Here is a 16,373-nt window from a genome sequence, read left to right as displayed (position 1 = left end):
CCCACCAGATATGCTCTCGAGACAGAACAGGCTGCGAGCTGCTCCCCGGAGCGGCGAGGCGTCCCCCGCCCTGGGACCTGAATTTGGCCAAACTCAAACTCTTACACTGTCGTCCGCGAGAGGGTGAGGGCCCTAGGAGTCCCCAGGGCCTCTGGGAGTCCCCAGGTCCCCTCGCCCTCTGGGCACCCCTTTCGCGCCCGAGCACAGAGCCAGCCCAGCCGACCGGCCTCGGGCGAAGGCTGCACAGTGGTTCCCACGGGCGCGCGCCGACAGCCGCTGGCGGCGGGGAAAGGGACAGCCGCGCCGCGCGGGGAGGAGAGGCTGCTCTCGGGCCCGGGGTGCTCGTCCCACTTGCGGTCGGCGTGTCCGTGAAATAATGAGTGTCCGACGGACGAGATGTCTAACTTGGCGAAATAAAGAGAAACGAATAAGGAATATCCAGGACTCTGTCCAAAGGCAGGGCCCCTTCTCATCAGGGGCAGCCTTGTCACCACCGTGTGAACTTAATCCACTCTCCCTAAGTTGCAGAGACACAAGTCACTTTCAAACTTTCAGTTAAATCCCCAACTTCCAAACGGGCCGCGGGCTCGCCCGAGGTACGGCGCTGTGCACCGGGGGCACCGAGGTCTCGGTCGGGGCCGGGCGCCCCGGGCGCACCCTGATCAGACGGTCACTGCTACCGTCTGTGCCCCCGGGAGGTAAGGAGAGGCCGAGGGAGCCGCCGCCCAGGCCTCGCGGCCCTGTTCCAAGGCCCCGCCAGCCTGAATCTCCGAGAGCTTCGCGGGTCCAAGGTGCCCAGAGGAAAAAACGTCTCGTTCGGCTTCCCCCACGCGCAGTGGCCGGCAGCGGGGCGGGCGGCGCACCTCGCGACAGGCGCTGCCAGGTCGCCGAGCCCCGGGGCAGCGGAGCGGCGGGGAGGGGGCGGCGTGGAGGGGCGGGCGGCGAGGCGCAGACGCGGCACCGGGGGGCGCCCTTCCCGGCTCGCCCCGCCCCGCCGGAGCCGCCAGCCCTGCGCCCGGCCGAGCGCCGCCAGACGCCGCCACGCCCTGGCCCCGCGGGGAGCGCTGTGCCCGCCCTGCCGACTGGCCCCCCCCGGGAGGAGGAGGAGAGAGCAGGGCCGCGCCTCCGGCGGCGGGACAGTCTCGGGAGCAGCGCGAGCCACCGCGCCACCGCGCCGAGCCTGGGACAATGGGGCCGCGGCGGCTGCTGCTCGTGGCCGCGGGGCTGAGTCTGTGCGGCCCCCTGCTGTCGGCCCGCACCCGGGGCCGCAGGCCAGGTGAGAGCGCCCCGGTTGGGCTTCGCGCCCTGCCTGCCTCCGGCCCCGCCGCCGGGGGCCCCTGGGATGGGGCGGCGGGAGCAGGAGGGACGCCGCGGGGGGAACTGAATGGGTATAGGTTGCGCCTTCTCTTCGAGGCGGGGCCCTGACCGCACCCTCTGCCTCAGTTTCCTCCAGGAGACAAACAGGCTTTTAGGCTGCGATCCGAGCCTCCCCGGTCGTAGCCAGGTGGGCGTGCACGTCCCGCCCGCCGCCTTCGCGGGCTCGGCCGAGGCCCCTGTGCGCCGGTTTCGGGGGATGCAGCCGGCCAGCCCGGGGCTGCGGGATCCGGAGGGGCAGGGGGCGGGTTTTCCAGGGGAAGCCTGCGTTCCTCGCTGCATTTGTTGCCACTGTGTGGCCTTTTTCTCCCAGGACCACCCCAAAAAGAAGGGGTCTCACGTTGCTCCACCGATCAACGTCCTGGTCTTTTCTATACGAAGTGGAGAACCGCTCCCGCTGGAGTTTAGTTTTGTTGGAACTGTTTTTCTTGCACATTTTCCAGGCGAGGAGAGTGTGTAGAGAAAAGCTCAGTCCTTTGGCGCGTTTAGTGGAAAATCAGTGCCAGCAGCCCCGGCACGGGCCTTGGGCGCGGGAGTGGCTCGTGGTGCAGGACGGAGGGTGACAGCAGGCCAGCCACGGCGGTTGTTGGCAGGTTTCGTTTGCTCGTGGTCTAGAACCCCGTCTTCCTACTGAGCTGAGGAAGGAGCCCCCTCCCCAGACCCCGGCTCCCGCAGACACTATCGGATCCCAGCATTTCAGCTTCTGGTCTGGGCCAGGAGGTAGCTCCCCCGGAGTCCATTTACCCGTAATAGTGTACTTGCAAGTCTCTGGCTGCTTGACAAAATAAATGTATTTTCCAACATCTCCCCCCTTAAAAAGCAGGGCAGAGAAGTTGTTTTTAGCCTGTAAAGTTAGAAAGTGAGAAAAAATGTTTTAGTTTCTTGGTAACGATAGTACTTTATAAGCTTCTAGCCACCTTTTTTCTTGCAGAAACAGGTTCTGGCCGGTTATCTTATTATCTGTGAACGACTGTGTACTACATATTGTTTTCACACTGGGAATGGTGTAGATGCATCAAGATTAGGAGGTGATAAAGACACCATTTTCTCTGCTCTCTGTCCTTGCTCAGGGTGAGTTTTGAGGTGATGCTTTTGGGAAAACCGAGAGCCCCAGATAGGGGCCCGACGTTCTGCAGCCGCTAGCCAGCCTGCCCGTGGATAACAGGAGCATTGTCTCTCGGGGTCTGTGGGGAAACATGGAGTCCAGAACAGATGTTCACCCCCCAGATGTTTGTTGAGACATTCGTGAATTCATTAACCAGTTTACATTCCTGTGTCCAGGCCATTTCAGTGTGATGAGTTGCCTTCATCGAAGAGGGCCAGTGGGGCCGCCCAGTGGCACAGCTGTTGAGTGCACACCTTCCCCTTTGGCGGTCCGGGGTTCACGAGTTCTCATCCCAGGTGCGGACATGGCACCGCTTGGCAAGCCATGCTGTGGTGGGTGTCCCACATATAAAGTAAAGGAAGATGGGCACGGATGTTAGCTCAGGGCCAGTCTTTCTCAGCAAAAAGAGGAGGATTGGCGACAGATGTTAGCTCAGGGCTAATCTTCCTCAAAAAAAAAAAGAAAAGATGGCCAGTGACCAAGAGGTGATGTTTATAAATTTTCTAAGAATCTGGAGGATGAAAGGGTTCAAGAATAGCTGATGGTGACATGGCAGAGGGGACTGGACGGGAGATTCCACGTGCTGCCCTCCTGCCCACAGGCTCAAGCCCGGAGCCTCAGTGTGGAATGAAGTGCCCTTCCCCTTGCAGGATGGGTCCCCAGCCTCTGTCCAGCCTCCCTTATTACAGATGCTCGCCCATTACATACCCTATCCCCCTACCTGTTCTTCACCTAGCCCTGCTCTCTACTTCCTCCCCCAGGGAGATATGCTTTCTCTGGCTTCTGTCCCCCTGCTACTCCCTCTGGCCTCAATGCCCTCCCCAACCCCCACATGTTCACGTTTAATTAAAAACAGCTACCTTCTATCAAGAACCTACTACAGTCAACACCCTGCTTAGGTACATTACATTTCCCACCTTATTTATTCCTCGTAACACCCCTTTCAGTAGGTGTCATTCCCATTCTACAGGTCAGGAAACTGAGACCCCGGATGGTTAAGTCACAGGTCTAGTTAGAAGCACACTTGCTCCACCACCACTGTGGGGAGGAAGCCACCTCTTACAGTAGAGAGGCAACCCAGCACCCATGGAGGCAAAGTCTGTCCCCCCCCACCCCAAGGCCCGGGCGGCACGCGGAGGAGCTGTGAACATGGACGCCTGGATGCTCGGCGTCTCCTGCCTCCTGCTGTTTACTTTCGAAAACAGACCAGTAAGGCAGGCCATAAATAGTTCCCTGTCTTGAATATGCTAATGAATTGGCCGTTTCTGAGAGACCGTGGTCTTAAGCCCAAACAAAAGGCACCAAACCAGACAGTGATTCTGCTTGAGGCCGACCAGAATCCTCGGAAAGTCAGATTCCTTACGAACCAGCAAGTAATTTTCTACTCCAGTATCTGCCTAATTTCTCTCTCCCTCCCTTCTTCCTTCTCTCGCTCCTTCTCTCATTCGTTCATTCATTCATTCATTCATTCCTTGGTGACTTTGGCTCTATTTTTATAGGACGTATCAAGCCAGTAGGTTCATTCCTAATCTATCCGCTCTTCCTGTGTGTGAGAACACTTTTTGAGGCATTCTCCACCTTTCTCAGGAATATTCTTTTGTGCTCTCTGCTGGTCACCTCTCCGCCCCTCCCCCCGTCGCTCTCATTCAGCGTTTCTCAGCCCTTTATGTCTGAGCGGGTCAGGGTGTGGTGAATCCCGAGCTGCAGCTCCCCAGCCGCTCTGAATGTGCTCCTCTTCCAGTGCTTCTGGCCCCCTCTTCCCTGTGCCCTTTCTGCCCCTCCTCCTCCCCCAGTCAGTCCACCTTTGTCCTTGTCACCCTCGTGAGCTGGAACTCAGTGGAGCCCTGAGCTGGAGTTCTGCCGAGACAGTGAAGTCTCCAGGACCCTGGGTTCCTCATCTCCCCGCTGTCCTCATTTTGGACACACATCCCTCTTTTCCCTTGAAACTCTTCTTTCTTTCTCTCTTTCTTTTTCTTTCTTCCTCCCTCTCGCCCTTCCTTCCTTCCTGCCCTCCCTCCCTCCCTTCCTTGCCATAGCATAAAATGAACCATTTTAAAGTCTGGAATTTGGTGGTATTTGGTACTTTTACAGTGTTGTACAACCACCACTTCTGTCTAATTCCAAAACCTTTTCATGGCCCCAAAAGGACACTGTGCCCATCCCGCACTGAGCCCCCGCATGTCCCTGTGGGCTGGCCTCTTCCCTGTATTTCCTGTGCTTGGAACCGTACAGTGTGTGGCCTTTGTGTCTGGGGAACCCCCTTGACTAGTTTTCCTGAGCGCCTGATCCCACAGAAATGCCCTGGAAGAGTCTTTAGGAACCGCAGCCCTGGTTTATTTCTGACGATGATGCTAGTGTGAGGACTCCGCGATCCAGCATTCAGAATTTCCTGTCTCCTGGAATTTCCTCTGTCTCCTGTTTTGTGGTTTCTTTCCTTCTGCCTTTTGCCCTCTCTTGCTCACGCTAAGACCCTCAGAGAAGCAGCTAGCTCTACAGGCCGACATCGTTGTTCTGGACGTGAGCTGCCACGTCCCGCAAATACAGGCTCCCCTGTTGACCTCTGACCTTGGGATGGTACTGGGAGAAGCCCCCTGACATTCCGCCTCTTTTTCTTCCAGACCAGACCATCCAGGGAAGTTCTGCCAGTTAAAGGGCCATTATAGGCCTTTAGACTTTCTTTACTTGCTTTCAAAAGAACCTGCCTTTTGAAATAACAGGAATAATCTGTAATTTGCACTTGAAAACAAATTTATTTACCTTTAAGTAAGGGCATTATATAATCTATGTGTCTTCTATGTGCTGTGATGAAGAAGTCAGGTTTATAGTGTTGTGGAAGAGTGTTTTTCTTTTTTGCTCACCAACAGTAAGAACTGTAAGAAATACACTTTACATTATAACACAGTAGCTGTGTGTGTGCAACAAGCTTGCACGGACAAGCGGTGTGTATGTATGGATAGGAAGCAAAACTTTTACCCAATGATACTCACCTTTACCACGTGCTGTGCTTTCTGATACTTTCTATTCGATTTTTAAAAGCGCTTGTACACGCTGTGAGTTCACTCCATAAGCATTATCAATAACTGCCGTCATTTGAAAGAGCAGCAGCTGCAGCGACTTGCGCTGCCATAGCCCAGTTGACGGCATTTCCAAGAAGAGTTCGATTTCCAGGAAGTGCCATTTAAGATGGTTTCTATTGGCTCCAGAAACTGATTTGTTTGAGTTGAGGTGTACAGTCTGCAGAAGGACTGGGGCGGGGTTGGGGACAGCTGGGTCCCAGGAGGAAGTGGTGACTGTTAACCTCTTTACTGTGCCTTTGTTTTCATCTTAGCTCCCCATCTTGGAGAGTAGAGAGCAGCATTCCCAGGCAGAGCTGAAGGCGTGTATCTTTTGGTGGGAAGCGGCCCTGCAGGCCGGGGACAGCCCGGGAATCTGAGTAATTCCCAGAGAGGCCTGTTGGTGTCCTAACCCCACGTGCCAGGCCCTGGCCGCCAGGAGGCTCCAGGCAGGGGCCCCTACACTTCCCTCTTGTTGTCTTGTTCCCGCTGTGGCATGGCGGGCACCCACATTGAGATTCTCTGGCTGTCTTTACTCCGCTAGCCTCACCCTTCCCACTTCTACCTCGCTTGGCTTCCAGCTGAGTCCCTGCACCAGCATGCGGAGGGAGAGGAGGCGAGGCCGCCTCCAGTACTGGCCACCTTTTCGTAACCCTCCAGTCAGTGTGTGCCTGGTTTTCCCTCTAATTCTGGTTTTTCCACAGCAGAGATTTCTGTTCACTTAATACCCTTGCCTCTGCCCCCTCTCAAACAATATCTGAAAGACTTGCTTTTCTGTTTTGTCCTTGAATGTCTCTCTGCTATCTCTCTCCTTCCTTTGGGGGCTGGGGTGTTGGCATCTGGTTGGTGTGTGGCCACAGTCAGCGGCACTTCTGAATTCCCCAGCCACAGCTGTGAACATCGTCAACTTGAGGTACCCATTCTCAGGGCCCCGCACTGCCTGCTCTAGTTCAAAGGATGGGCAGATTCATTTGTTTGGTGAAATGCTTAGAGGAAAAGAATAGTACTCTTGTAGGAGTAAGTCATGGATTTCCAGTTTTTTAAAGAGGTTAGTATATTGGTTTAAAGGGTATGAGATTTGGAGCCAGGCAGATGGAGGTTCAAATCCTGGCTCTTCCGCTTGTTAGCTGTGTGGCTTTGGATTAGTTACTTTACCTCTCTGTGCCTCCACATGTTGTCCATAAAATGGGGGTTGTAATGCTCATCTCATAGAAACTTTAGAGTGACATGAGGTAGAACATCCAGCACGTAGTAGGACCTCATGAAATGTTAAGTGTTTTCATACAGCAGTTCCTTCATGTTCCAGAAAGGCCTTTGAAGAGTTGGTATCACATGAATTCTCTAAGTGTGAACCTATGTTCACACAAACGTTCAAGAACTTGTTCTCCTCCGAAACCAAGTCAGAAGAAAATAAAAGCAAAAACCTTTGTCCTTAGTTTCTAGTGGCAAGTAAATATGCATAAATATTTTTTCTTTTTTTCCTTTTATTATGAAAATTTTCAAACATACCCAAAAGTGAACAGTATCGTTATCTCCCATATCTTGTTTTATCTGTACCCTCACTTTCCTCCTCCCCTAACTGGACAATTTTAAAGCAAATCCCAGACATTATATCATGTCATCCATAAATGCATCAGTATATATCCTTAGAGATAAGGACTTTTTTTTTCACATAGCACAATACTGCTATAACACCTAAACAGACGAACAGCAGTGTCCCATATCATGGACTGTTCAGTCCGTGTCCAGATCTCACTGTCTCAGAAATGCCTTCTTACAGCTGATTTATTGGAATCGGGATCAGACAAGGCCCCCCTTGCGTTTGGTAGGTATGTCTCTTAAACCTCTTCTAATCTGTCTCTGTTTCCCCTCTTCTCCTTTTTTATGGCTGTTTATTTGTTAAAGAAACTGGGTCTTTTGTCTTACAGACTTCCCTCCGTGCTGGACTGGCCAGCTGAGTCTTTAGGGTTGTTCCACACGCCCAGCTGTCCTCCGTGTTTCCTGTCGTGCGGTCGGGACAGCTGGAGGCTTGCTCGGATTCAGGTTCGGCTGTGTGCAGGACCACATCATCTGTGGTGCTGTGCGCCCCTGTTACGTCACCTCAAGACTGTCTCTCTTTTTGAGATCTGAGGATTACTCAGTGGATCCAGGTGTTGTCAGCTCGATCCAGCTGTTGTGAAGTTCCCCTTTAACCTTTCACCTAACAGTTTGTGCAACCACTGATGATCATTGAACCAAATCCATTATTTCACTCAGAGCTTCAAAATGATGCTTTTCTAAATCTGCTGTTATTGCTGAGTTTATAGCTGGAATTATTTTATAAGGAACTCTCCCTCGTTGACTCTTTCATTTCCCTGAAATATCATTCATATAGAAAAGGCGGGATAAATGCTTGAATCTTGTCTTTATTTACCAGTTTTCAGACTGGGTCCCTTGATTTCCTCCAAAGGTGACCAAAAAGGTTTTATTTTCCTTTGAGCATCATTATGAATTCGTGGATCTTAACATTTATGATGTTTCGAGTGTTTCAATTCATTTCCATCATTAGTCTTTTGATGATCAGTTGTCCTCCCTTGGCCAGTGTCCTCCCCTTCTGACTGACAGCAGAGTCTTTCTGAGCTGACCCTCATATTCTTTGAAGATGTTCAAGGCTCATCTTGTGTATTTCCTACCCCAGATCTGGAACCAGCCATTTCTTTGAGGGGGACTGGTTCTTTTCACTGGAAAATGGTGTGTGTTTGCCCGTGAGGCAGTAAAACATTCCAGTAATACCACTGCATTCCTCTTGATGGGGTTAGTATGTTTCTGTAGTTTTTCCATCATCCTCTTCTTTATTTCTCTTGAGCCTGTAGTGTTGGTTCACTCATGGAGAAGTGCAGGCTGCAACTCTCCTGCTCCGTGTGGGAATGTGGGCAAGGTCCTGGAGCTTCTGCTTCGTTAATTCCAAGGAGTCTGAGCCCCCTAGGGCAGAGGTCTGAGTCGTAACTGAGGCTGGAGAGTCCTGGGAGGCTGGCATGTACAACTCCCAGGATCGCATGGACCTTGGAAGAGCATCCAGTCACCACTCTGCTTCCAGGCCAGATCTCGTCAAAGTCAGAAAAAGCGTTGCCTGACTTACTAATTTTAAAAAATCTCCAGAGTTATAGAGAGTCCATAGTTAAGCTATTGAGCAATATGCTCTATTCAGTAACAGAACCACTCTGGAGCCGTTTAGAAAAAACTAAATGAAGGGAAACTTAGCAAGAAGTCTGAGAACTGACTTTAGCACCTGAGCTGCTTTCTTTGGGAAAACCATAGTTTTCATAGTCATGTTCCAATGGGTATAATGTTTCTGTCCTCCACACCACACTGCCCACGAAGGCCTAGCCGGGCAAGAAATTTTTGAAAACAAATACTTATTGCCAAACTACTAAATACAGGGTAAAGCTAAGGATGGTTTTATTTTCAGAGCAAGTGATAGTACCTAAGAAGCTTCGCTGTGAGTATTCAGTAGCTTTCAAATTGTGTCGTTCCTCTGGGGGGTGTCTTGGTTCACATGTGTGTGAATCCCCTCCATGCAGGACGAAAGTCCTTAATCTGGCCAGCTTTCCCAAACCGGAGGAGCATGGTGTTGTTTTAAGGTTTCGCTAGTTCAACATGTTTAAGGACACTTGTCTTCGTGGTGTTAAAAAGGCAGAGCCCATTCATTCTTTTCTTTCAGCTCCCACACGTTCGTTATGACCTTGACAGTGGCCTCGAATCCCACTGGGGTTGTCGGTCCCAGTGTCAGGCCTCCATGTCACTGGGTCAAGAAGCACACAGAGTAAGTGAGATGCATCACAAAGGGGAGAAAGCGATACTTCTGGAAAAGGCTCTGAATCTGACATTTCATTTACAGCTCTGAGTACTTATGTACTTACAGGCCGTTCATGTACCTCCTCATAAGGGAAAGCTAAACATCGCTAAGTAGGAGGGAAAAGGAGCCTAGATTCCATTTTAATTTAAAATAATTGAGAGTGAGTAAATAATTGAGTCTAAAAGCAAGCTACATTGAAGTGAGAGGGGAAGCATAATAATAATTTCTTACCTTGATGAACTTTTTTAAAGTTTTCAAAGTGAACACGTGTCCTGTTTCACATGGGAGGCTGCTAGCTGCCAGATTTGCAGGCCACACAGGTGTTGGAATCCCATTTTAATGATTCTGAGCCTGCGTTCACGGGGGTTAAGTGACTCCTGGCAGAGCCAAGATAAGAATGCAGATCTGTGATTAAAAGCCAATTTAAGGGGCACTGTACTGGAGATTCAGAAACTGGTGGGAACAGTTTCTTACCCGGTCATTTATTCTCAGTAATTCCCATGATCGATTTGAACCATTCCCCATGGGGGAGGGGTACGAGGAGGAAAACGACGAAAGCACGTTAATGCAGATCAAGCTCCATCAACAAGAGGAACAATCTAGACATATATGTGTTCTCAGAGGCTTGTCCCTGGAGACATTTATCCTCTCCCTGTGACAAATCTGGCCACCACTTCGCCCTAGGGGACCCACTCATGACCTTGCTGCGGTCCTTTGGCCTCAGCCTTTCACTGTGAGGCCCTGTTCTGCCGTCTCAGTCGGTACCGCTCTAGCTTTGCTGTTCATTTTGGAAATAAATGCCAACTTCTTGTGCTTCATTTTCTAGTTCTACAATTTCCATTGGTTGGTTTCTTTGCTGATTTTTTTTTTCATCCATTTCAATGAAATATTTTCCTTTCCTTCATTGAGTATAGTTGCTGTAACACATCCTTTAAAATCCTTATCCCCTAATTCCAACATCTGGGTCATCTTGGGATTGGTTTCCATTGATTTTTTTTTTTCTTGAGACTGAGTCACACTTTCCTGATGATTCTTTTTATAGTAAATGATTTTGGATTATATCCTGGACGTTGTCACTGATTAAAAAAACTCAAGATTTTGTTTTATTTCTCCAAAGAATGGTGGTGTTTTTGCTTCAGCAGGCAGTTAATTTGGTTGGGCTCGAACTGCAAACTCTCCCTCTTGAGCCGAGAGCTCAAATGCTGCTTCCGCTTCAGCTCCTTTATCTTGAGCAGGGCTGCTTAGCGTCCTCCCTACGCATGCCATGCGGCTTCAAGAGTCAGCCAGGGCCTGGGGCAGAGCTCCCAGGGGACTGTAGGGCCCCCTCTCTCTGACTTTTTCCTTTTTAGGATTATCTCCTCACTTGCCAATGACCATGGTTGCCCTGAACTCTGTCCTGTGGTTCTTCAGGCCAGAAAGACTGTGGATTTTCTATCTGAGTTTTAACCATCCTTTGTGGCACTGACTTGGGCCTTCTCTCAAGCTAAAAGCCACTGAAAACAAGAAACTCACCAGGTGCCATCCTTTCTTTCCAGATTCATCCCTCCCCTCCCCAACACCGCCTTGTGAACCTAAATGCCCTCGGGTCATTGATTTAGGGAAGGAAGGGGGTCCAGAGTTTGTCATTTTTATCTAAGGGATGGTTGAGTCTGGTAGGACCTTACAGAGCCACGCCAGAAAAGAACTCTCTGTTTTATTGCATTTATGCTTCTCTGTATAAGTTTTTGTTTGCAGGAGTGTTCCACTACTGAGAAATGAAACCAAAAGTTTGAAAATCCACTGTACTTATCCAATTTCCAGCCAGTTTTTGAATCCTCTAGCATCACTTCTGAGTGGCCTGCGTGTCTAACCTTCACTGTGAACACTCCCGGGGTGGAGACCTGGCCCCTTTTCCTCTGTGGTTTCTCTCCATACCCTTCAGCTTCCCAAGGCGCAACAGAGGCTCTTTGTCCAAGCCTCCTCAATGGCAGAATTTTGGCAAACCTCCTTGGAAGGAAAAGCTGGTTGAATTCCAGCGGCTAAGTGTTGTGTTCCTTTGATGAACATTTCAAACGGGTGTTTGTACTGGAAGAGGGTGGTAAAGGGAGAAAGTTTGCAACTGAGTCTTTACTTTGACTTCTGGTTGATACTCAAAAGAGCTGGTTGGCGTGGCGCCAGCCTGGGTGCAGGCAGCACTCTGCATCTGAGCTGAGAAGGCCATCAGCCTAGATCATCTGCTGCTGCACTGACCTGCAGAGAAAGGAGACAGGAAGATGACTGAGGTGGTAGGGCCTTGTGGGTGTATTAGAATATAACCCGAGCGATGGTGGTTTAGACCCAAATACAGTGAGAGATTTGGGACATTCAGAAACTGACTAAAGATAGTAGAGGAAAACTACTGTCACATTGGTCATGGTTGTGGAAATGGGAGCCCTCGGCCCCACTCCAAATTTGCCACTAGCTCCATCGCTTGAAGAAGTCCCCTCAACGTTCTCTGGATTTTTCCGTTGGCAGGGATGGATTTCAAGGTGGGACTGCAGACTAAATGGAGAAATGTCCACACGAAGGCAGGTGGAGGAAAGAGAAGTCCTGTCTATAGCCTGGGAGGGGCTTGTTTCTATAGACGGTGGCTAGGAGAGAGAAGAAATCTCTGCTTTTTTCCTTCGTGTCAGGTACTCAGCCTTTCCCAACGTCTGCAGGCTGGGTCTCTGCGAGTGTGTCGTTGGCCTCTATCTCTCTGAGGAGCAGGGTTTTAAAGGTTCGCTTGCGTCAGAACATTGCACGCGGTTTTCAATTAGCCAGTCCCCTGCTAAGGTCGGAATCCGTTCACGCGCCACCTGCGCTCTGCCCTCCGCCCCGCTCTCCTAGTAAGAGAACAAAATCAGAAGTACCAGGTACTCTCTGCCGGTCTCTTTTGCCTTTTTAATTCATTCTCTTTTTTTAAATTTTATTTTTCAGGGTCAAAAGCAACAAATGATACTGTGGATCCCCGGTCGTTTATTCTCAGTAATTCCCACGATCAATTTGAACCATTCCCCATGGAGGAGGGGTACGAGGAGGAGAACAAAAGCATGTTAACTGAAGACACATCAAGCTCCATCAACAGGAACAGTCCGCTTCGAAAGCCGCCTGCGGAGCCCATCTCCAAAGAGGCCTCAGGGTATCTGACCAGCACCTGGTTGACTCTCTTCATCCCCTCTGTCTACACGGGTGTCTTCGTGATAAGCCTGCCTCTCAACATCATGGCCATTGTGTTGTTCATCTTGAAAATGAAGATCAAGAAGCCTGCCATGGTGTACATGTTACACCTGGCCATGGCAGACGTGTTCTTTGTGTCTGTGCTCCCTTTTAAGATCAGCTATTACTTTTCCGGAAGTGATTGGAAATTTGGGTCTGAAATGTGTCGCTTCGTCACTGCAGCGTTTTACTGTAACATGTATGCCTCCATCATGCTCATGACAGTCATAAGCATTGACCGGTTTCTGGCTGTGGTGTACCCTATCCGGTCCCTCTCCTGGCGCACGCTGGGGAGGGCGTCCTTCACGTGCCTGGCCATCTGGGCTCTGGCCATCGCGGGGGTGGTGCCTCTTCTCCTCCAGGAGCAGACCACCCGGGTGCCGGGGCTCAACATAACCACTTGTCATGACGTGCTCAACAAGACGCTGCTGGAAGGTTACTATGCCTATTACTTCTCAGCCTTCTCTGCCGTCTTCTTTTTTGTGCCGTTGATCATTTCCACAGTCTGTTACGTGTCTATCATTCGATGTCTTAGCTCTTCCGCAGTTGCCAACCAGAGCAAGAAGTCCCGGGCTTTGTTCTTATCGGCTGCTGTTTTCTGCATCTTCATTGTTTGCTTCGGACCCACAAACGTCCTCCTGATTCTGCACTATTCGTTCCTGTTTCCGATTTCCACGACAGAGGCTGCCTACTTTGCTTACCTCCTCTGTGTCTGTGTCAGCAGCATAAGCTGTTGCATTGACCCCTTGATCTACTATTACGCTTCCTCCGAGTGCCAGCGGCACCTCTACAGCATCTTCTGCTGCAAAGAAAGTCCCGACCCCAGCAGTTCTAACAGCAGCGGTCAGCTCATGGCGAGTAAAATGGATACGTGCTCTAGTAACCTGAGCAACAGCATATACAAAAAGCTGTTAGCTTAGGAAAAGGGACTGCCAGTGAGTTAAAAAGAAAAGGTTAAAAAAAACCTACATAACCTGAGGATTCTACTAGTCCTTGCCAAAACAGTATTTACTTCACCGTCAAAAACAGGAAATGTATGATTTGCATGCCTCCTTCTTAGGAGAGCCATTAAGCATATTTATTTGTTCATTACAGGAAAAGATAACGGGAATAGAAAACGACGTTGTTCCCAGGGAGTGTTGCCAATGCTGCAGTAGTAACTGGATGTCACTTTTTGATGTATGTACATTCATGTACATACACACACTTGTGTCACCTGCAGTGCAGTATAGATGAGGCACTTTGAACCCCTCCTTTTTTTTCCCCCCAGAGATTATGGAAATAAACTCTGATTCTCTGATTTCATAGGCAAAGTTTAGGTTGGTGCAGTTCAGGCCTCAACACCTGGAGCTGTCCATCAGTAGTGAGCGATTCTCTAGTTTGGACTTACCCAGTTTTTGCAAATAAGTGTATCTTGAAATTGTTCAGCAGCAATGTTTAAGTTATTGAGGGATAAGACAGTATTTGTGTGTAGAAAAAGTTCTACTGTTTTTCATTCTAAACATATCAAAGTTTGAATTCCTTAAATTGCGAAAACAGATGATATGGGTAGCATTTTGGATGTTTTACATGCTGTATACGTAGACCAAGAAGGAGCATAGGTTCCACCAGTGATGTTAGGCTGGGCTTCACAATTCCCTGCCCTGGGATGGAGGCCTCGCCGCAGTAGACGCAGGGCGGGGCCGCTGCAGACAGGCGTGGCCAGAAGCCCGATGGCTGAGCCGCCGGAGAGCAGAGGCGCTGGACCCCTGTGTTTGCTCTCTCCTCCTAGGGTTCTCTCAGGGGCAGGCTCTGAGCTGATCCCGTTTGGGAGGAACCGGCGAAGCAGGCCGCACTGTCCCTGGACAGAATGAATATAAAAGACCTCTCTGTGGATTTCGAGAACAGAAAAAGAAGGCGCATGCCCTTCTAGCGGTACCCTGCCAGGACCACTCTCGGATGGAAACACCCGTGAGCCAGCGTCAGCACCCAGGTGTGCTCTGGGCGTAGAGAGCTGAGTAAGACTGAGACCGGCCCTCAAGAAGAACAGCGTAGACGACACGTAGAGTGTGACGTGTGTAATAAATGTGTCATTACATAAAGAAGTGTTTTTAGCCAGTTGTCACCAAGCAAGTCTCACCCAAGCAGGGCCTGTCCTTTGAAGAACTTTGAACATTTACGTTACTGCTTCCTGTGGTTATAACTTGAGCAGAAAACATAATGGAATACAGGAAGCGCATTTTTTAAAGTCAGTCCTTCAGTTTACAGGAATTGGACACTATTTATAAGTGTTTTCAAGAAATTACTCAAATCAGGTCTTTTTAAAAGAATCAGTTATGTCAGTCTGATTAGAAATGACAGAAGAAAACAAAACTGACTTTGTAATCTAGGAAACTTATCCTGTATTTTCCACTCACTTGTATTAAGAGTTAATGAGGGGCCTGCCTGGTGGTGCAGCAGTAAAGTTCACACATTCCTTTTTGGCAGCCTGGGATTCGCAGGTTCGGATCCCAGGTACGGACCTGTGCACTGCTTGGCAAGCCATGCTGTGGCGGGTGTCCCACATATAAAGTAGAGGAAGATGGGCACAGATGTTAGCTCAGGGCCAGTCTTCCTCAGCAAAAAGAGGAGGATTGGCAGCATATGTTAGTTCAGGGCTAATCTTCCTCAAAAAAAAATGTCAATGAGCTAATTTAATGCCATGATGAGTAACAAGTACAGAAAACCCTCATGGATTTGACAAAATAATTTGACGATTAGGTTGAAGTGTATCTTTTTTCCTTATGACAAAATGTTGGCATTTTAAACAAACAAGAAAAGTGGAAAGTTGCAAGGCAAATGCTTACCTATTTAAAAGCAAATTTCCAAATGCCACAGAATAATTTACAGAATAGTATGTATTATAAGTAGAAGCTAGCATTGATTTTTATTAATTTAGTTATTCTATTCATTTTCTCCAACTGAGTGGAGATTTAGTCATTGTTCATTCAGTCTGTATGTATTAAAATACCTCTGACTTAATATGACTATCGTTAGCATATCATCAGTCTGTACTTATAAAATATATGTCACTGTTTTTATGTTCTCTTTTTTTAAAAAATGTATGTAATCTATATTAATAAACATGAACATTTGCTTAGTATCTGGAATAAATTTTGATTGTGTCTTTTGGGCCCTGGCCACAAGGCCGGTCTCAGGGTTTAGCTGAAGAGTGTTTAATGAAGAGGTGATTTGCAGAGGTGTGGCCTGGCCTGAGGTAACCAGCAGGGGAGGGTAAGGCCCCCAGGGACTAGCAATTAGGGGACGCTGTCACACTCCAGCCCAAGGGGTAGAGGAGGGAACACCCCGACCTGCCCACGCCCTTAGCACGCCCCCAACGTCTTGCTGGGGCCTCCCATTGCTCCTGAGCATGACCCCAGCCCAGAGGTCAGGGGAGCCTGGGGGGACATGGCCCATAAAGGTGAGCTTCTTGGGGCCTGGAGAGTGGATCTGGATGAAGAACAAATGGAGGAGAAAAAAAAACACAATTTCTACCAAAGGCATTGAGTGATTAGCTTTCTGTGTCTTTTTTTTTAATCCCTTCTTAGGGAAATTTGAGGTTACATCACGGAGAATATGTTCGCATTCCTGGGTTGTAGGCACCGTGGGGAGAGTCTGCAGTTCCTTCCTAGTGAAGAGAGGACAAACTAAATGTCCGAGCCACAAGAATGTGTGGCAACTTGAAGGAGGGCTGCCCTCCAGGGATGGTCCTTTGCCAAGTGACACTCCCTGGGGCGGAGGGCAAGAAGCAGAATTAAAAGCGAAATGGGCT

At 49.5% G+C, this 16,373-nt stretch overlaps 1 protein-coding gene across 2 annotated transcripts; it reads left to right on the top strand.

Annotated features, from left to right (window-relative positions):
• The first annotated feature begins 975 nt into the window (after nt 1-975).
• On the top strand, nt 976-15,704 carry F2R (coagulation factor II thrombin receptor). 2 transcript variants are annotated; one of them, XM_008506521.2, is made up of 2 exons: nt 976-1,276; nt 12,305-15,704. In XM_008506521.2, exons 1-2 carry the CDS (start codon nt 1,189-1,191, stop codon nt 13,501-13,503), a joined length of 1,287 nt encoding a protein of 428 aa, XP_008504743.2. In that variant the 5' UTR covers nt 976-1,188; the 3' UTR covers nt 13,504-15,704. The 2 variants fall into 2 exon arrangements, with proteins under 2 accessions (XP_008504743.2, XP_070425897.1); XM_070569796.1 differs by lacking the exon at nt 976-1,276 and adding an exon at nt 3,769-3,852.
• The last annotated feature ends 669 nt before the right edge of the window (nt 15,705-16,373 follow it).

This window comes from Equus przewalskii, chromosome 13 (genome assembly GCF_037783145.1).
Source record: "Equus przewalskii isolate Varuska chromosome 13, EquPr2, whole genome shotgun sequence".
NCBI lineage: Eukaryota > Metazoa > Chordata > Mammalia > Perissodactyla > Equidae > Equus > Equus przewalskii.
Note: the sequence above shows the minus strand (reverse complement) of the source record. Positions and strands in the feature narration are given on the sequence as shown.

Excerpts from the sequence above, each read along its gene's own strand:
- F2R (XM_008506521.2), top strand. The coding sequence starts at position 1,189 with ATGGGGCCGCGGCGGCTGCTGCTCGTGGCCGCGGGGCTGAGTCTGTGC. Across the intron at positions 1,277-12,304 it reads CACCCGGGGCCGCAGGCCAG|GGTCAAAAGCAACAAATGAT; the intron begins GTGAGAGCGCCC and ends TTTATTTTTCAG.